The sequence below is a fragment of the Eutrigla gurnardus genome, assembly GCF_963514095.1.
Source record: "Eutrigla gurnardus genome assembly, chromosome: 23".
NCBI lineage: Eukaryota > Metazoa > Chordata > Actinopteri > Perciformes > Triglidae > Eutrigla > Eutrigla gurnardus.
Window position 1 is genome coordinate 8,611,255 of NC_139934.1, and position 20,409 is coordinate 8,631,663.

The 20,409-nt window shown below is 43.0% G+C and overlaps 1 protein-coding gene across 8 annotated transcripts in view; it reads right to left on the bottom strand.

Moving 5' to 3' along the window:
* mpdz (multiple PDZ domain crumbs cell polarity complex component) overlaps positions 1-20,409 on the bottom strand; it is a 39,773-nt gene that overhangs the window by 7,042 nt on the left and 12,322 nt on the right. For 2 of the 8 annotated variants that reach the window (XM_084003270.1, XM_084003269.1), the window contains exons 12-38: positions 19,161-19,244; positions 18,779-18,858; positions 18,405-18,551; positions 17,957-18,127; positions 17,212-17,397; positions 16,846-17,055; positions 15,641-15,799; positions 15,244-15,396; positions 13,100-13,441; positions 12,629-12,740; positions 11,779-11,977; positions 10,997-11,038; positions 9,723-9,842; positions 9,157-9,237; positions 8,789-8,966; positions 8,519-8,629; positions 5,304-5,366; positions 4,994-5,065; positions 4,153-4,330; positions 2,996-3,192; positions 2,748-2,839; positions 2,002-2,080; positions 1,656-1,724; positions 774-869; positions 622-696; positions 279-474; positions 58-203 (exon numbers count right to left, since the gene is read on the bottom strand). In XM_084003270.1, the coding sequence (XP_083859396.1) occupies positions 58-203; positions 279-474; positions 622-696; positions 774-869; positions 1,656-1,724; positions 2,002-2,080; positions 2,748-2,839; positions 2,996-3,192; positions 4,153-4,330; positions 4,994-5,065; positions 5,304-5,366; positions 8,519-8,629; positions 8,789-8,966; positions 9,157-9,237; positions 9,723-9,842; positions 10,997-11,038; positions 11,779-11,977; positions 12,629-12,740; positions 13,100-13,441; positions 15,244-15,396; positions 15,641-15,799; positions 16,846-17,055; positions 17,212-17,397; positions 17,957-18,127; positions 18,405-18,551; positions 18,779-18,858; positions 19,161-19,244 (3,638 nt within the window). The remainder of the gene's footprint in view (positions 1-57; positions 204-278; positions 475-621; positions 697-773; positions 870-1,655; positions 1,725-2,001; positions 2,081-2,747; positions 2,840-2,995; positions 3,193-4,152; positions 4,331-4,993; positions 5,066-5,303; positions 5,367-8,518; positions 8,630-8,788; positions 8,967-9,156; positions 9,238-9,722; positions 9,843-10,996; positions 11,039-11,778; positions 11,978-12,628; positions 12,741-13,099; positions 13,442-15,243; positions 15,397-15,640; positions 15,800-16,845; positions 17,056-17,211; positions 17,398-17,956; positions 18,128-18,404; positions 18,552-18,778; positions 18,859-19,160; positions 19,245-20,409) is intronic. The other 6 variants (XM_084003275.1, XM_084003274.1, XM_084003272.1 and 3 more) reach the window with 6 other exon arrangements.

The following is a 20,409-nucleotide window of genomic DNA, read 5'->3' on the forward strand; positions in this document are numbered from 1 at the left end:
TGGTGATGCCATAGAGCCTCATTGACATATTATAATGCATATTTCTTGCGTTCCTACCAGCAGGGTGTCACAGCCTCCCACGATGCTCAGGCCCAGGCCTGTGCGGCCCTTGGAGATGTCGATGGTGGTCTCACAGCCGGGAATGATGGGACAGGTCGCCGGGTCACAGGTCAGAGTGGAGGGGCTGGAAGAGCGACTCTGACCTAGAATAGAGGAAGTCTAATTGTAAGCCGATTGATCCATTTGATTATCTTCCTGAATAAAGAAGTCAGACTCACTAGCGACTACTTCTGCCTGTGGTTGACTGGGGGTGGTGGTGTCGGTACCGGGCATGCTGGGTAGGCTGGCGGTGACGTCATCGGTGCTATCTCCGTCCTGGCAGGTTGACTGGAGAGAGGAGAGGGAGTAAGGTGTCTCATTTGTGGAGAAGGTTAGCTTCACTGGGCCTTTGGCTTTTCTCAGAAGAGATTTGACCTAAAACACAGTACAATTACTAATCAGACTCAATAGGAACTGTTGCCGTTTTCTAACTAATTCTTAATAAATTCATTAATAAAAATGAGGCAAATCCTCACCTTTTACAGGAAACACAATTACAGTATATTTCCAAAGACAGCGTACCTTTTCCACATCGTAGCCTCTCACCGATTCACCGTTCACAGCTAAGATTTTGTCCCCTGGTTGCATGCAGCCTTCCTGTATGGAGCAGATCGCGATTTTAATTCACAATCAACTGTATCCAAGTACAATTCACTGCAATATGTAACACATACTTTGCCCGTGTGTCCTTTCACTTCGGATATACTCTGAACCTCAACTCCACTCTCAGTGTTTCCCTCCACAAAGGTGATGCCGAGTCCTCCGTCCTCCTAGTGCAGAACAATATTAGTGCATAAGGAGATACAAGCATTCCTGATGACAATTATTTCCAGGAAGATAATGAGTCACAGCTTCCCCCACTTACATCCTTCACACTTCTCATCTTTACTTCCCAGCGGAGCCTTTTTTTGTGCTTGTGTGTTCCCGCGCCCAGACGCTGCTGCGTTTACACTGTCCTCCCCCCCGTCGCCTTTGCATCACCATATGGAGAGTCCCAAACTGGGGCTCCCATCAAAGCCTCTTTTTTTTTCACTCGCTGGTGCAGTGCCCGTGGAAAAAAACAGGTCTGCTCAGAACAGGCTGAATGTGAAAGCCTGTGGTGATGCTCGCGGCTTCAGACGATTTCACACCCGACGCTGCGCTTTCCTTCAGCCCCACTAAAAAGCTATATATTTATTATGCTTAGATGTTTAAAAAGAAAATACGTAAACGTAGACAGCACAAAGTGTAAAAATTGTCTTCCTCTCTTTATTATTTGGGTGAACTGAACCTTTACTTCCCACTAGAACTGCTTTTCCCTGTATTTAGTTTATTCACCCTTTTATTTGACAATGTCCCGTCTCTCTTCACTCTCCAGGCAGCTGGTCAGACTTGACTGCACCTGTGTGCTTCCCCTCTCCTCCCTGTCATACCCCATTGACCTTTTCTGTGTACACATGCCTCATTATAGCATTGCTTCCACGACTTCCTCCCTATTATTGCCTTTATTTCGGTACGTGAAAAGAACAGGGTTGCCCTCTGTGTGTGTGTGTGTGTGTGAGATGTGTGTATCTCACCTTCAGCTTTATGCTGTGACGCACGCAATCCGTAGCATCTGCATCGCCGTTGGCTGCAGCTGTTTCTAGCTGCGAGGACACAGGAAGTAGTTGATGCAGTGTGAAGTAAATAACTCTGGTGTATTTGTGGTTTTTCTTGGGAGTTACTTCAGGACCACACAAAGAGACTTTTAGGCGCTAGACGCCCATGAAAGCGTATAAAAAAACAAATTACACAAGGGTGGAGTCAAAGTTCTAATAAGCGTGTGATGCAGACTGAACTCCACTCCCTAACACCCGCATAATGTTTGTCTGTTGTAGCGTCTGTGCATATGTTGGACGCGTGGGCCATGGGCGTCGTCTTTACCTCGGTGTGGGGCTCCACTGTGTCTCCCTCGTGTTCTCTCACAGGTCCCACCGCCATCTGGTCCAGCGCCTCCGTGTTCCTGTTGCAGAGGGTCATAACTCACGTTAAATCGTCGCTCTTCTGCGTTCCGCGGCGAGCGGAGCGGTGATTTACGTGGGCTGAACACAGTGGCTCTTTCAGGGGGTCAGGAACGGGATGCGAGTTAAGTAGAAGGTTAAGTAGCGTGATTTTGGCGAGGACTGTTTGAGGAAGGGTCAAGGGTCAAATGTGTCTGACTGTGCTGATGCGTCAGCTGCTATTATCCAGATTCCATCCTGCTACTTCTCGACTGTACAGTTTGTTACAGACTAATCATAACGGAGAAGAATGAGTGTTCACGTTAATTACATCAGGAATATTTAATTGATATGCATACTTTTTCCATATTACATACACAAAACTGTCAAATGGTAGCATTTTGGATGTAAAATGTATACTAATAGATACTGGGAATGTAGTTGAAGCTCTTTTTTTTATATATATGCATGAGGAATAATCTGTAAGTCCCCTCTGAAAATGGATTCTTACACTTCACCTTCAAGTGCATCCTTATGTTGAATTCCAATAGCTCCCTCTATTGAAATTTTAATGACATTACAATAGTCTTGAACATTTTCAGGTCAGTTTCTCATCATAAGCAGTCTGCCGATTTAAAAGTAGTCGCTAAAAAATACCTTTAATATGAAGAAAAAGGTGTTTTTTTCTACCTGACAAAGATGATTTTGACTTCGGATGGAGAGCTCTTGATGATGGAGGACGCATTCTGGTGACTGTGGCCATAAAGGACTTGCCCATTGATCTGACAGGGTACAAAAATATAGATTTTTCTCCAATAGTACAAATAAGTAAAACAAAAAACTACCGAAAGCCATATGAGAAATTAATACAAGTTGTAGTTTCAGGAATCACACATCCTGCAAACTTTGTTGACGACCACATTCGACACGCATCTTACCTCCAGCAGCTCATCTCCCACTACCATCCGTCCGTCCCTGCCGGCCGCCCCGCTGGGGTCGATTCCCACCACGAACACACTCATGCGAGAGCGGTCCCTGTTCCCTGCCAAGCTGAGGCCCAGGCCTGTCTTGCCTTTCTCCAGCTCAATCATGTGTAGGACACCCGGGAGGCTGCCGTAGCGCTGGATTATGTTCTCTGAAAGAGGCAGGTGAAGTCGGACAGATGTAAGCCCACGATACTGCTGAATAATGTAGGCTTCCGTATCAGTTTGGATTGTGTTGCTCTGAAAAAGGGAGCAGGTGTTTGGATTGGGTGAGGCACAATAAGTAAATGATGAAAGTTTTGAATGTCACAGTTTCTATCTCTTTCTCTCAATCTTGTCTCCATTGTTGTTCCTCCCCCTTATAGCTCCCCCCCCCCCTCGTTCTCTCTCCACCTCTCCTGTCTGTTGTGTGTTAGATAGCCCCTGTTCAGACCAATGGGCTCCAGTTGTTCTGGGCTCCCTGCCACCGTTGGACCATCAGTCCTGGACTAATCTCCACAACTCAACTCCCCGGGCCCAACCTCATCAATCTTATCCCTGCAGGACGGGAACTCTCTCTCCTGCACACACACACACACACACACACACACACACACACACACACACACACACACACAGTTCCAGGTGTTGGGAGGCTGGAAGCCTGTCCTTTATGCTGGTTGCCTGACTAGATTGTGACTGACTGTGTGACCCGTTCTCCTTGAAGAGGCGACTCCATACTACGGTTGACATTTAGAGTGTCTGCAGGATGCTAATGAGTGCTTCAGGTTTTTCGCTGAGGTACAGCCACCACAAGCATGTGAATCAGTGCTCTTTATATTGCAGACTCTGCATGAATTCATGAGCTGGCGAGAAGGAAAATGTACCTTGGAGGACCTCTAGTGGCAGTTAGGTGATAAAGCATGCTACAGTGAGTAAATGAATATACTCTCTGTCGACATTAATTGATTGTATTTGACAGTTTTCCACAAACCCAGATTCACTTATCATAGAGACCAGTATGAAATTAAATAAATGACAAAAATGTAACAAAATAGAATATTTTTTTTTTACTGTTGCTGCTAAAAGAATGTATATAAATTCACGCTCAGAAAAACAGAAGCTGAACTCACTCCAGTTGTATCCAAACTCATCCTCCACCTCCTCCTCCTCCACCTCCTCCTTCGCCTCAGCAGGTCTGCCAGGGATCTCTGTCAGCGTGTCTGTATCAGTCTCCCCCACATGGGGCACCACTGGCAGGAGGAGGACAGTGCTGGTGGGAGATGCCTTCGCCGCTTCACGCTTCACCGGCTGTCACGCCACGGATGGATTTGGAAAATAGTTTATTAGTGAAAGGGAAAGGGAGTGAATACGTTTTTTTGTACTTTAGGTTTGAATCGACTTGATGTGAGGATCACAGCGATAGGAAGGCACATGAGCGCCGTTCATGTAATCAGTAGAAGCCAGATGGTGTGTTTACATGAACAGCTTCATCAGCTTTTGCCGGATGTTAGTTTAAGGCTAAGAAATAATCATGCGATGAAGTTCCGTGTAGGCTCAAATAAGGTTAATTGCTTAATTTATCATAAAATGATGCTTACTGGGTCAAACATTCTATATTTAACGACTTAATTACTTATCATTCATTTAGTACTTAAAATCAAATGATCACCCATCACATATGTACACTTACCTCTAACCAAGAACAAGAAATCACACTTGATTATGTTTTATAAATAGAAAAAAACAAGATGTTAAACGAAAATAAAATGACATTATCAACCACTGAAGTGAGTACCGATGCTAAAAAAAGCAAAAGACAAAACATGTTCTGATTTCACAAAAAAGGAGATGGGACAGAGATGTTAGAACATGTAAGAGTGTATGCCCGTACATTAGAATATATGGTGATCTAGCTATACGAGCATACACAAGAAAGGGGAAGTGGAGAGCACAACACAGAGACCCACAAACCTTAAACGGGGTAGGGGTGAAAGGGTTAGTTGGGGAGAGGCGGAGGAAAAGTCTACTGTGACTGTAAGCCTCCTACGGAGAAGAGACAAAGGGCGACAACTTTAGAAGACAACCACATTTTCTGACAAACACCTGCATCTATAGATGTGCCAGTGTTGAGTTTGACAATGCATGCAGCGTCTACTCCTGTATTTCAAACCTGGTGCCGATTTGCGGTGAGCAACACTTTTGTGAAAGTTGACAGTGGAACAACGGCGAACACAAAACACGGATCCAAGCTGCCAAGCGGAGGGTAATTGAAAACACCAACCTTGTCCTTGTTGTCCCTCGTCATAGCCGCGGCTCCCTCCTCGCTGGCGTCTGCTGCCGAAGACTGCGGCACACGAGAGGTGGCACGGAGGTAAATCACTCCACTTCACGGCAGACACTCGCAATAAGGAACTTCAGATTCATTTGGGTCACGTACGTCGCTTCAGTGTCACCGTACGGTGATTGACACATCGCAATCCCATTAATAGTGATGTATTCAGACAAAGTCACAAGTGCTCTGAATGCTTAAAGTCAGGGACCATATGCTGTATCGTGGGAAAACCATCTGTTTAGAAATGATACGACTGAAGCTCCATTTCTCAAATATATGTGAAGAAAACATTTTTCTTAAATAAAGAGCTGGGCAAAACCATGCCAACACGTTGATGTGTAGAGTGAAAAAAAAGCTCATCCAGCTCCACATATCTAGCCAAGCTTGACCATTTCTCTGCAATGATTGAGCTTAAAAGGTTTTTGCCAGAAAGTCTGGCATTTTGTAAAACAATATTGCCGTTTACAGACTATAATTACGTTTGCAAAGTTGAGTTATGTACACTGGCAGCGAGACACTTGGGACAATGCTTGAGGGACGATTTGAAGGAAAAATTGGACCTTCGAAGCTGAAGGAAAATAAAATGTCCTTATTGTAAAAAAAAAAGCCTCTACTATGAGGATGTTTGGTCGAACAGAAGGGGAGTTCTAAATAAGACGGATGAGCAAAAAGTATGGATTCAAAATAGGCATTCACACACATAGAAGCAGAATTAGGACAACACATTTAGACTAGGAGAGACAAGTGAGGAAAATGTAAATGTGGTGAATCATTTCATATGTCTGATCTTAATTGTGTTTTCTCATGTGTTTATGACAGGTGAATTTTTTTTTTTTTGTAATACTCATTTTGGCCACAAGAGGCTGTAGCTCACCACTAGCCTATGTTCTCAATAGGACGAATAATGCTCATTCTCTTCCAGATGAGTCTGAATGTACTTGTGTTTAGAGTGCATGGAAGAACATATTGTTTTTCCTATTGACAACATTTTAAGACATTTTGAAGATTTCTTCCTAAACTGTATTATTTCACCAGTTTTCACAGAAAATGTTTCTCTCACTTGCCTCTCAGGGCGTCCGTAGGTTTACCATAAAGGAAAAATAAAACCTTCTAATTTGGAACAACTAACACAAAATGTTTTCTAACCCATGGCTATATTGACATTTAATTAAATGTGGTAAACCTGCATGCATACTTAATATTTAACCCAAGACTTCACACGGACATTCACATCTTCACTCATGTCATGCAGCAGTTTGAACAAGTCAAAGCAGCATTGGTCAAGTGAAAGGCATGCAGACAGACACGGGGTGGCTTTCTAACCTGAGGGAGGGCAGGTGCTAAGTAGGTTTGATTAGTGCAGCGAAGGCTCGACCCGCAGTGGCTATTTAGCTGCAGAAAGGGCAGGGGCGGCCTCTAGAAGCAACACACAGGACCAACAAGCTGACAACATGACGGATATTTCATATGATGGCAGAGCCTTTGTGACAAAATTGAATCGGAGGCTATCCGGGAGGAGAAAGGAGGAAGGGAGGGGGTGTGGAGGACAGAGGCACCTCAGGTTTTATTTAAATGAGTAACCATTAAAGCGAGCAGCTTCCTTTAGGACAGCCATTCCTCTACACCTCCCCCCCAAAAAAGAAAAAATCAGAGCAAAGCCTCTTTCTCTGAAAAATGTTCCAAAGATTCCTCCAGGCTACCTTGAGATTATTCACTGCTTACAAGTGAAGGATTTGAAAACTTAAAGGGAGACTGCATGGCTGTACTATTCTACTGTCTAGGTGGACCCCGGTGGCTACATTTAAAAAGTCACCTGCCTACAGCACTTAGTTATCGCCCAATCAAACCAATATTCTCCTCAAACTCTTCAGTCCACTGCTGCGACTCCATATATGTGACTTTATAGTAAAATTGAAAAGATGTCTCCTTCCCAAATGTGCATATTTTGACAGCCGCCGAGCCAAACAGGTATGAATGATTTCCTTATTTGCTTTTCTATTGTTTGCCTGATGAATTCCCTTCTAAGACACAGCGATAGAATTTCAATAACCCCCGCGGTGGAACTGCATTAAGAATCTAGTGTGAATGTGTGCTGAATGTCAACATTACTTCAACACTTTCTATTGCCAGTGACAAAATTGATTTTACCATTTGCTCACCGGTTTTGATTAAAAACGTCATTGTGCTTCATGTCATTGTCATAGTTAGATGACTCTGGGTAAGGACAAAAAGAAGAGGATGTCTGGGCATTAAAATAAATGTTTTTTTTCTCCACCAGGAACCTCCGATTCTACTTTGTCTTTATTCCCCTCAATACACACATTACGCGTGCATCAAAGTCAAAGACGCAGTTAAAAAGAGAGACTCGGCTAACAGCGTGAGAGACGGAGAGAAAAGAGGAGGCCGGGGAGGTAATGCAACAAAGATTAACTGTGATGTATAGTTGATGAAACAGGAGTGAGAGAGAGAGAGGGATTACCTGACATGTGCCGTGTGGCATGCATGTGAAAGAGGCGGTCTGTGTGTCGGCGGCAGGCGTTGCAGCGGGGTTATATATTGACGCAGGCTGAGAAAGCAGTGCGGGGGAATATAGGTGCAGGTTTGAGGCGAATCATGATGTAGCAGGTGTGGTTAAAAATGACGTAGGAACATGTTTAAGGGAAATATCTGGTTAAATAAATAATACAGCAGGTTTCAGGGCATTTCTGTCTGAAAAAAATAGTGAATATGGCTGCTTTAAGATATTTTTCTGGCATTATCCTCCGTTGCCATGAATTCTTGGCCCTCTTTGTGTGGTTCCTCTCCTTAATCACTAACCAGAACGTTAGAGAAAGCAAGTGGGAATATCCCGGAGATGACGATGCGAGTGATTGACGATGAGAGATCTGACACTGGAGACGAACCGGTCGCAGCCCCCGGCGGGGGAAACTACTTAGTCATGCTTTAAAGCCTGAGGGCACTTTCAAACAACTAACGATGTTGATGATACAGTTCAACGAGTGTCGCACTAGCGGTTAAAACTCGGTATTATATTTAATATGCCGCACCTCACTACTGTAGTTGTATATTATACATGGGATGGCCCTTTTAGATGAGGTGAAAGTGGAAAATGTGACCTTTTAAGATTATGAGATGGTGATTATCAATCTATTACATGGACTTACCCTGGGCCTGTGGATAATACTCTGGACCAGGAAGGAGACAGGGTTGCCCGCCCTGCGTATCGCCTCCACTGCCTCCTCGTGACTAGCATCCCTTAGATCTGCTCCATCCACCTGACGGAAGATTTCAAGGAAAAGACTTTCTTTTTGAGGATTTCAAACGTTTTTTTTTTTTTTTTATTCCATAAATGTACTGCACCTTCATGATAAAAGGATGAAGTAATTCATCTGAAAACAAGCCTTCGGATTAAATGTATGTGACTTGAAATGTACCTCTACTATTCTGTCTCCAGTCTTCAGGGTCCCGTTGAGTCCAGCAGGACTGTCCTCCAGGATGTGCTTGATAAAGATACCTCTCATCACCTCCCCGTTGCTCAGCCGGCTGCCCATCCCTCGGCCACCGACGATGCTGATCCCCAGGGACTTGCCAGGCGCTCGGAAGAGCTCAACTCTGAAGAAGGTACGCGGGCTACATTTTTAACATTTTTTTTTCCCCTTTAAAGCTGTGACTCTGGTACTGATTTGCTGCTACAACCTGTATTATATGCTGGAGCCATCATTCTGTCATATCAAGTCCTCCAAACCCTATTGGTCATGGACATGTTCACAAAATTAGATGCATAAATGCAGTGAGGACTCACTTCCTCGGCTGGTTCCAGTTGCTATAAGCGGCACTCTCCTCTCCTTCTCCATCTTCCCGTTCAGGGAGATTAGGAATATCCCTAAACGACAAAAAGACAAGGAAAGAGTTGGATAAAATTCTAAAAACTTAAACAAAAGCTCTGGGGATGAAAAAAAAAAAAAAAACATATGAAAGATGCTGTTACATAAGATGACTTAGAGGTACCCTGTGGAGGTTTTAATTGCTAGTTTTGCTATATAGGAATGTTTATTTGAGTGAGTTCATTCTAAATTGACAAGCAAGTGCCAGCTATTTGCAATGATCACAATGCCACGCCTCCATTTGGTACATCATGGAGAAAGCGGTGAAAAGCATAGCACCTAAAGCAAAAAAGAGCTAAAGAACTTCATGACCAGACATATAATTATCAGTAGGATTGACTGATTTTTATAGCTGAATATCTGAATCATGACATTTGATGAGGATCTGCTTTGGTCGCTCAAAGTAAAAATAAGTAGTTTGTTTACAAGGACAGAACAGAGCACATTTTAAGTTTTCCTACTGGGGTAGAATATTCCCACATACTTTGGTTCCGGGACCGAGACCGGGACCGAGACCGGCGCCACTTCATCGAAGACCTCATCTTTAGCCTGCTCCAGGCTGGCCTTGTACTCCTCCAGATACTCTGCTGGAACATATGTGATGCTGAACACACACAAGCACACACACACACACACACACACACACGCATACAAATGAGTCAAACATTTATTCAAGCAAAACAACTTCCCTCATTAACCCTCCATGGTGGCATTTATGCCCCCCGTTGGCTATGAACTCGCATGGTAGTTTCACCAAAAACTGGCATTCAAGCACTAAAACTACGAGCTCCTTTTAAATCTGCTTATTTACATTCAGAAAGTGTTTTTCTTGCACCCGTTCCATTACTCAAATGCACCCTATAACCAGTCGGATGATCAAAACAGATGTTTACCTTCATAAATGTCTGAGCACATCAAGTCTTCTATCACATATGGTACTGTGTGGTGAGAACGCGACACATCTGAAGGGCGTAGCCATCATTGAGGTTACTAGTTCATGTTAATAAGACAAACCTGACACCAACTAAAGTCCCACTTCCAAACAATTCAGAGTGAAGTTGATTCTCAAGGGTGCTTTAAACACATCTAATTAAAGCTGACAGATCTTCAACAGAAGGGCCGATTTGTTGTGTTTAAAAAAAAAAAAAAAAACATGACAGCATGCAGACAGACAGGAACATGAATTTCAATGAAATGGATGAGTCAGCTCCATTTGAACATCCCAGCATGCAGTGAGAGACGTGACGGCGCTTACATACAAGCGGTTAATGTAAAAACAGGGAGCTAAGGAAATGAAATGTGCAAAAAGAAAAACATCCAGGTGATAACTGTTAGTCACGGAAATAAAGAAATGAGTTCGGCAGTTAGTAAGTGATGCAGTCAGTCAAGATTTATCCAGATATTACTTTGACCATATGTGTTCAAATGGGATTTGAAGTTTTGTTGCCAAAAGGCAGATTTTTTTGAATAATCGCCGGTTAATACGCGACGGCACATCTCAACATGATTAAAATGTGAATCGACGAATGCCATCGAGGGACGACATCTTCATCAATCCCACTTTGCCGCCGTCGTTGTTTTTGACGCTCCACTAAATGGAACTGACTGTCTAATTCGGCGTCTGGATAAAGCTCTTTAACAGACTGCGATGGAGCCTGACGGCAGATGGAGAGAGTGAGAGGAAGGAGAACCGAAGATGGCAGCATCCCCGCCGAAAAAAAAAAAAACCCCACCGCCGTGGAGGTTAGTCATACTCACACATAAAATGGGCACAGATCGTCCTCGGGTGCGCAAGCAGATCTAGAATGTGAAAAGTTGGCTTTTTATGCACCGGAGCTGACAAACTGCCAAGTTTAGTTCAGCAAGCAGGTGAAAAAAAAAACAACGATTTTCTTGTGCAACGGCGACTCCTTTAATGCAACATCTGCTTCGGAAGGATGCAACTTAAATGTAGATCTTTTACAAGAGAGATCTTCAACAGGGGGTCCGGGACCCCTAGGGGGTCGGCAGAGTTACTGCAGGGGGTCCCCGAAATGATTTGATCCCAAACTAAAAATTTAAATATGTCCAAAAATACATCTTAACATGAAAACAACTTATGTTAATCAAATATAAATCTTCCTTCAATTATGTTGTGAAAATTGTGTTTTAATGCTAAAATAGAATTATTATTATTATTTGACCAGCTTAGCATTGTATACATACATCATTAACTGTTATACATGGCACTATAGGCTGCACTACACATTATTATTGGCCCGGTTTAATAAGGAACACAATTTTATACAATATGTAATAGACCTTCAACAGGTCACTATAAGCCTTGGGGGTCCTTAGCCTTAAAAAACAACATTAAAGACCTCTGTTTTACAATGCAATTGTATTTTGTTTCACTTTCTTTTTTAATATTATTAAAAGTACACCAAAGTATTGGAAACACATTATTTTGGCATTCTAAACACTTAGTTTGTCATATTGACTACCCGTCTGTCCAAGGCATCTATAGGACAAGCATCTACGGCCTCATTACAGTCTCTTACCCCAGGTCTGGACCAATCAGAGAGTGTCGCCGGAGCATGGCGCGAGCCTGAGCGTTGGTCATGTTGGCGGTGGGCTCGCCGTTGATGGCCAGGATGAGATCGCCGACGCCCAGACGCCCGTCGCGGCTAATGGATCCGCCGTGGATTATACTGCGGATCAGCATTCCCAGACCATCTTTCATGGCGCTCACCGTCATCCCTTTGAGGTGGATCACAGGAAACCGTTACACACTGATAAATGGGGATTTTGATTAATTGAGAACAACCTGTGCCGACTGAAGAGAAATCCCCGACGACTGAACTCCTCAAACTAAGACTAACTCAATTATTAACGAGAGGTTTCCATAATATATTAGAACCATATAGTTTCATTGATAAGTTCCACTTCAGCTCACAGTGGGGGGATTAGTTCTGATGTTCTAATTAGGAGGGGAATTTGGTTTTCAATTCCATGTGGTGGAAAGATTAGAAATGCAAATGCCTTATGTAGACACTGTGAACGGAGCATGAAAAAGAAACTCTCAAAGAGTATTAGAAAGTACAATGAGGTAGCGTTTTCAATGAGGCACCGAGGATTGTGTCTTCATAACACCTAGGAGTAGAAACTAAAACTTAGTATTCTCTGAGCCAGTCGTGGCCCCGTGGGGTGGTTTTGAAATGGAAATACCCTGTGTAGCAATTAAATTACCCTTTCAGACGGGATAAAAAGTGTTTCTACCATTCTTGCTTCACACAAAAATGACACAATAGTAAAGGCCAACCCATGTTTCAAGTCCTGCAAACCTCATTTACACTTCTGAACGAGGAGGAAACAAATAAAAGGAGATATAAAACCGAAATTAACACACACCAAGGCTGGAGTTGCCCTTGACAACTGTGATGGTCCTTTCAAAGTTGCTCCCTGAGGTCAGCGCTTCCTCGTAGCCGTCTTCTGCTGATTCTTTCACACCGGCCTCCTCGTCCTTGGGGAGGATGATTCCACACATTTATTCATGAAAGTAAATGAAAATATTAGTGCGGATTCCAAACAAAGCGGAGGTCTCTGGAGAAAAGGCTAGGTGCAGCTGTTGGAATGAAGGGAAATCAAAATAAGCTTTGTGCATCCATTGCTTGAAAGGAGTCTCGCGGAAAAGGTGCGTTACCTTAAGACTCTCTATTTAAAAGAAGATCAAGGATGAATATTTATTCATAATGCACCTCCACGTATCTGTGATGTTCTCAGCATCACTAATGCTCATTCATCAGTCAGAATGCTCACTGCTAAACTCCTAACTTATTGTGCATTAAATCCTCTGAATATTTTGTAGATGTATTATTTTACCTTCATCAAAAGACTTGCATCTTCGATCTCTTCGAAAGACATAGGCAGCTCCTTGTGATAGTGAGGCTCGACAGCTTCATCCGGGACGCACGATCTGGTCACGATTTCAGCAAACGGGCTGTACGAGTCGGAGCTCTCCGCTGGTTTCTCCGGAGTCGAGTGCTGCGCCAGGAACTGATCAGACCCGCTCCGCACGGCGTTAAAAGTCAGGCCGTGGCCTCTCAAACTCGGAGGGGAAAACGAGGCGGGCTTCTCCGGGGGGAAGGCTTGAGTGTCGTCTGCGAGGCCAGACGCTGCTGCAAAGCAGGGATGCTCATCCAACAAGCCCAGGCGAGCTGTCAGCTGGGGTAAAACAAAGCAGAGCAGCTGAATGAGCGTTCCACTGTGATGGTTAGACAATTGCCCAACGGGGGGAATTCATCTTGCTCAGTCGCCATCCCTCCCTCCTTGTAATGAGCCATAGAAAAGCCATCAGTGGCCAATAGAGAGCGGTGGAAATCACTGGTGATCTTGAGCTTGCCATGCGCAAAATTTACTTTTATTGTTACAGCATTTAAGACTTTATAAGAACGAGGCCGAGGAGTGATGAATCTCAGTAAGCACTTCCCTTTGGGAGCAAGAAGAGAAGTGTAAATCTTAAGGAAAAAAAAAAATGAAATATATACGTAACACAAGTGGGCTCGATAAAGCAGACGGGAGAAAAGTGGAGTACAAGAAATAGGAGGTTTCATTTTAATAAGGGGCTGTTATAAATCTGCGGTGAACTGGCCTGTGACAACTAAAGGTATTCCAAGTATTCTTATGCTGCAATTATGAAAATAGAAAAAGACATTTACAGACAAAGTGAAAAATGTATAGAATTAAGTACTGTTTTAAGCCAGAAACCACTGTATTATAGTAAAGTGTAAAGTATTTGGTATTTTACATCCATCAATTGATGGCATGCAGCGATTATGTGCTGAGGGATACAAATAGAAGACATTTTGCAAATATGTGAGAGCAGAATCTGAGTTTCCTTTAACACTCATTAAGCATCTCTAAAACTTAATTACATATGACATAAAGTCATTATCATTAACACAATTCAAACTTCGACTGCCACGCTCCAGGTGTGCCCAGATAAAGCTTAAGGTGCCATTAAATCCCTGATTTTCTTTTTAAAAGTTAATCCATTCCATAGCAAGACATTATAACATCGGCTACGTTTTGGTCTGTTAAATGTATCTAATTGTGTTATTTTAGAAAGGGAGCACAGTGTCTCTTAGTAAAGGCAGAAATTACACTGGAGTTTTTTAAAAAGACTTCAAATTTATGTTTTAATGATCTTGAACCGAAGCACCGATGCATGTGCAGACGACTGCCTCTCTTCAAAGTAGTTCGAGTAGCAGTAAAACAGCGTAATCTATCAAAGCACTCACGAGCTGTCACTGCTTTATTGACAGTTGCTCGGAGGCTGACTCATTTGATCTTTAACACCCAGTTGACCTTTTGTGTGAGTGGGCCAGAAATAGGAAAGCGTTTATGTTCCTCAAAGAAATATCACCTTAGATACCGTCAGCAAGTCTTCAAAAAAAAAAAAACTGGTCCACTGTCACTGAGGAAGATTTTAGATTTATCAACAGACTTCGCTCTAGAGCTTGAGGGAAAAACTGGTTCATCATCACAAGAAGACTGAGCTGTTTGTTTGAAATCCCCCAGTATGATAAAGCACACGTTATCCTCGCCAATGTCTGTCCCTCTAGGCTGCCGTATTACAGTATACACTTCTAAGGGAAGGCCGTACAAATAAGGTCAGCGGTGACCTTTGGGGAAAATAGTGTGCGTGGCTCTCGCTGGTCTTTGTTTATTTTCCTTATACTTTAATATCCAATTGGGGAGTTGCTGCTCTCGGGCACCCAGAACAAAAACAAAAGCAGCCACAGCTACAACCTTGACATACCAAGAAAGAAAAAACAATCAATTCCCAATACATTTTGCCTCTCGATAGCAAAAAAACAAAGAATGATGACTACGTGCTCTATAGTATTGTTATTGTGACAAAAGGGCTTTTGCGGTAGCATTGAATGACATCAGGGAATCATTCCAAGCTTTTGGTTTCAGGTGCTTTTTTCCCTCCGCTGTCTATAAAGAAAATGGCTGCTTACCTTGGGCGTGGATGAGTGCAGGTAATCCATGTCAGCGCTACAGCTGCTACCGTGAAGAGCAATCATGGATGCCTGGAAAGTGTCATCCTGTATCCCAGAGTAAGTGTGATCTAACAGCTTTTCATCAGACAGGTCTGCTTCACTGGTGTCAATCTGTGATAATGAGAGGAAATAGTGTTACCGACATTTTTTTTATTTTTATTCATGATCAATTTAGGATTATTTTACTACAAAATACCATAAATTTGTCAGATTAATGCTCACATATGTATGCGTGCTTACAAACACAGCTCTCTTGGTGCAATTAGGCAGAAGCAAATATTACAATATTATTTCCATTTTTTTTTTTTAGGATGTTCTGAATGATTTTTCAGTTTTTCCCCAAAAGCTAACTGACCAATGCAGGCTCTGCTCGGTAAACGATGCCCTCAGTCAGTCCTTCTTCCTCTCCTTCTTCAACCAAAATACTGTTGAAGTCAAATGAATGGATGGTGGATGATGACGCAATTTCCTGCTCACCATATGGGTGTGGAGAGTGGGAATATCCACATATTCCCTAGGAAAGTGGAGAGATTCTTTCAGTGTCTCCAGCTTCATGTAATTAGAATTTTTTTTTTTGATTTATTTATTTTTGTGACTAAATCAAGTACAAAAAAAATTAGTATGGAAAGAAAGACGTTAGAAGATACTGAGATTTTTTATATATATACATGTGTAATAGAGTGCACATGCGCTCTAGTAGTGAAATTGCTCAAAATGGCTGATTCTTTGAATTACAGAAACGCTCTCAAACATGTATTCTTTAACAGCTCTTGGTATTGATTTTGTGTAGCAAGCAGACTAGACAGATAGAAGAAAACCACAAAGGCATACTCAGACTCAATTTTGAGAGGAAATACAACAAAATACCCCTCCGAAATTACATTCCACGTCTTGCAGGAGAGTGGGATTACTCCACAGAGGCTTCCTACAGCTCTGTAATCCAGCTAACCTTGGCAGCCCAGAGGTCTCACTGAGTAATCCAAACGGCAGATTCAATACAAGAGAAATGCAGCTTTAAAGCCGAAAAAAAAAAAAAAAAAATGCAAGCGCTTTTCAGAAGGAAACATCCCGTACAAAGAGTACAGGTGCCTGGAGCGCCGAACATGCCTTTGGACGGACCCAATATTTTGACAGGTGCCCCAGTGTGTTTAAATGTACAAGAGGGTTTGTGCTCTTGGAAAATGCAATAACGTTATATATGAAACAAAGGGCACAGCGTTTTTAAGGCCGATCGCCTCCTCTGAATGAGCAGTGGGTGGAATGCTAAAGCGTGCAGCCAACCTCCACGCTTTTTTTTCCTTGCATGAAAAATTCAAGCCCTCGTAAGCTGAACCCTCATGACTGGATACTAAGTCGCATCATATAAAGACAACCTGACTCACAACCTTCGCATACGCAAAGTGAAAAAATGCCCGGCATTGCTGAATCATCTTACAAAAGAGAATGTATAAAAACGCTTAGTAACCAACACACGTCATGTTCTACTTTCCATTTTTCAGGTTAAAAGGCTTCAAGCAAAGAGAGAAAAAAAAGGGTGAAATTACTAATTCTAATGCTTACAGGCAGTGGCTTGGCAACTCCTATCTGGACGTTGCCGAGGTTGGCTCCCTTCAGGGCCTGGACGGCGTCCTCCAGGCTGGCGTTCTCCAGGTTGGTGTTGTTAACATACATGAGTCGGTCGCCTGGCAACAGTCTTCCGTCCTGTTCGGCCACACCGCTGGGAACCAGGGAGCGAATTACGATCACCGTCTTGGCCGGGTCCAGTGGGTCCTGTGGCGGAGCCAGTCCAGTGAGAGGGGGGCAACAGGTAAACTAACGAGCACAAACTTAAATGGATGTGGGTATTTAATACATTTGGCTGTCATTGATCAACTCTTTATAAGCAATTAAATGTACAACAACTACAAATCCCAGGAAGATTCCCACCTGGTAGTCGAGAATGCTGAATCCCAGTCCCCCTTCTCCCTTTTCGAGCTCGATATTCTGGATCTCCAATTCCCACATAGCCAAAGGAGATCCTATCGCCTCCTCTGTCACATTATCCTGCGTCGCTGCCGCCACGTTCACCTGCGAGTCTTCGGCAACCAGTATGCTGCTCGGCTCTATTTGTTTCTGCAGAGGAAAAGCCCAAAATCTCTGTGGAACAGCATGCCTTCGTCACTTTAAATCCCAACCCCATAGGCTGCTACCCTCTAGTTGTGTTTCTGGCTCAGGTTACTGGCAGTAGATAAAAGGGAAATATCTTTTGGGATGCTAGGGCCTTAGTACATTATCACAGATAAAGCTGTAGAGATGAAAACTCTGTCCCCAAAGGGGAGCTGCTTTTGATGTCTCATATCTCCAGCAAATGTTGTTGGCGGCTGCTGCTGAGGTTTTACTTGAATTGGTCTTCATAAACTTTCAGTCTCCCCCTCTGCTTGTTGCTACGTCTTAATCCATCACGGTCGACAAAGCCAATAGAGCGATCGACACGTCGTCTAAGCTTATAATGCTTGATGGGTTATAAAGGAAGAGGGTATTCCCTTCTGTGCATGAGGAGGTGGGGAAACATTTTTTGTGCATCATCTGCCACTATATCGTGCATGATTTTAGCCCTGAATGCAACGTCATTTTCTCGTAACAATACTTAGATACTTTCTATGTTATGATGAGTTCAGCAGTGCAAATGTACCTTTAATTGAGACATTGTGGACAAAATCTCAGATTTTGGTTGGACAGCGTCCATGTCGGTCTGCAGGTGAGGGGCGGGCCTACAGCATGTCATGTATACGCACAGCGGAAGCTCCTTCAAGATTCGGACTACTTCCTTGTGGGTTTCACCGATCAGGGATATACCATTGACCTAAGGGAAAATGAGAGGTCAGTGCTTTTTTGTGCCACTTGAGGGCAGCAGAACAAGTTTCAGCAAATGTTAATAAACAGTCGCCTGTTTACTCATCCAGCAGACACGGAGCATCATTAGCATTCATGTGGAGGCGCGTCTCTGGCCACCTTTTAGCTCTGGTACGTTCGTATGTAGTATATCAAAACAACTAATAAGTGTATTGGCAAAAAGGCAATATGAAAAGGTCCACAGTGTTGTTAATTAAATGTTCCCTTTCATTTGCGGGACCACGCACCTCGAGCAGTTCATCTCCACTGAACAGCTTGCCACAGCGACCAACAGGTCCCTCGGGTAGAACAGAGCGGATGTAATGATGCCCACTGTTGGCTTCCAGACTGATGCCCAGGCCACTGTTTTCACTAAACTTCTCCACCTGGGCCACCTGTTTATGGCAATAAGAAATCACATCTCAGCTAATGTGTGAAACACTTTGTTTATTATAAGGATTTATCATTTTTTGATTAATGCATTCATGATGATTAAGGTCATTCTTCCTTTCAAGATAGCAGTTTTGAGCCGTTTGTAATTATGAAGCAACGGCTCAGGAACCAACATCTGGAAAGTATTATTTGATGCATGAGACGAAAGCAATTCCCTTTGAAAACTTACTACAACTTCATTACTGGGCCCCAGAATCTCTTGCCACTTCTTCATTAGTTCCTCCTCTTCAAAGGGTGTCAGCTTCATCCCTTGGGAAAACGACACAAAAGTATGAATACACAAAACAGCATAAGAGGCAAAATTGTGATTAAACTATTCAGTCAGCAAAGCGGAATATATTTCAAAAGTACTTATGTTGTCTTTGAGATCAGACCTGCGAAAACAAAAACTTTTATCTGCGCTAATTAACCATTTTAAAGCTGTCGTAAACCGCCAGCAGCAGCCGTCTGTGTTACCTCACCCTGTGTTTTGCTAGTCAGTGTGCTCCTGACAACAATAACCCTTATCTGTCGGATGTGTGCCCAGTGTCTCCCAGCTTCCTAGCTCCTACCATGTTTATCTTCTGTTAGCTGATCCGTGGCTGGGCTGACATCAGATCCTTCACTCTTTGTCTGGAGCGGCTCAACATCTGTGGCTGTAAACAAGCGGTGAATAGTGAGACACTTATTTCCAGTAACAATGCTGATTTTTCTATCTCTACTACTCAATTTGTTGAAAAAAAGTTTGAGCATCTCCAACTCTTTAATAATGACCCCCACCTTAGAAGGACCCACCTATCTCATTTGCATATTGGTCCGAACAAGGATATACATGCCCTTGCTGATGTTATCCATAATGACAGCCTCTAAACATTAAAGTACTTCAAATATCTGTTTAATGGCCCCGTTTTTACAACGTATTGCCGCGGTTTATGTCTTTGGAGTTCCACAGAGCACCAAAGTGGTCGCCCATGAAATTACTAGTCTATGCTGTACATCAGCAGCTTTTAAGTGCTAACATAAAACCGGCGCTAGCTAGTGTGGTATGTGAAGAGGAGCTCAACAACCTGAACACTGACTTGACGGCAATTTAAGTGAGTAGTTACATTTTTGACATTAATCCCAACCCATTACAGTTTTCTTCATCAAACCTATATCATGCCCAGTTAATTAGCTAAAACATATTTTTACTCACCAAACTATTCTGTGTTTTTAACAAGTGAGGCCCAGAGACATAAGCTTATATAATATGACCTTTGTACTATCTGTAATACTCAAAAGTGCAAACTCCTTTTTTCCCCTTACAGGTATCACAGCAGCCAAGAAAATGCTGGCCTCCTCGGTCCGTCGGTCGCTAGTTTTTTTTTTTTCTGCAGGTTTTTGGACTAGAACTTCCTGTTGTCAAATCAAATTACTTTCAAGCTCCATCTATCATTATTGGCAACTTATGTGAGACGCTTTTCCTGCTTCTGTGCTGGCCTGGAGGTCCTGTCAGGACGAGGATCCTTCTGTTTACTCTGTCAATCTTCATCAAAAAGCCACTTTTTTAAAAAAAAAACACATCATGGGGCCAACACCCACATGCAGACCTCAGCTGTAACCCAGTTGTAAATGTCTTACTTGTGTGGATGTCTTAGATGTTGGGCATTATGCTAATTTAAACCGGATATAGATCAGCTTTGAAAGCTTTGGGTTCCTTCTTTAGAAATGTGGTTGTTGAGTCAGTCCAGCCAGATTAATATAATAATGAATGACAAGGGTAGTGTTGGACAGGAATTATTTTACAAAGTGTATTTTTGTCCTCTTGGTCCTTGTAAGTAA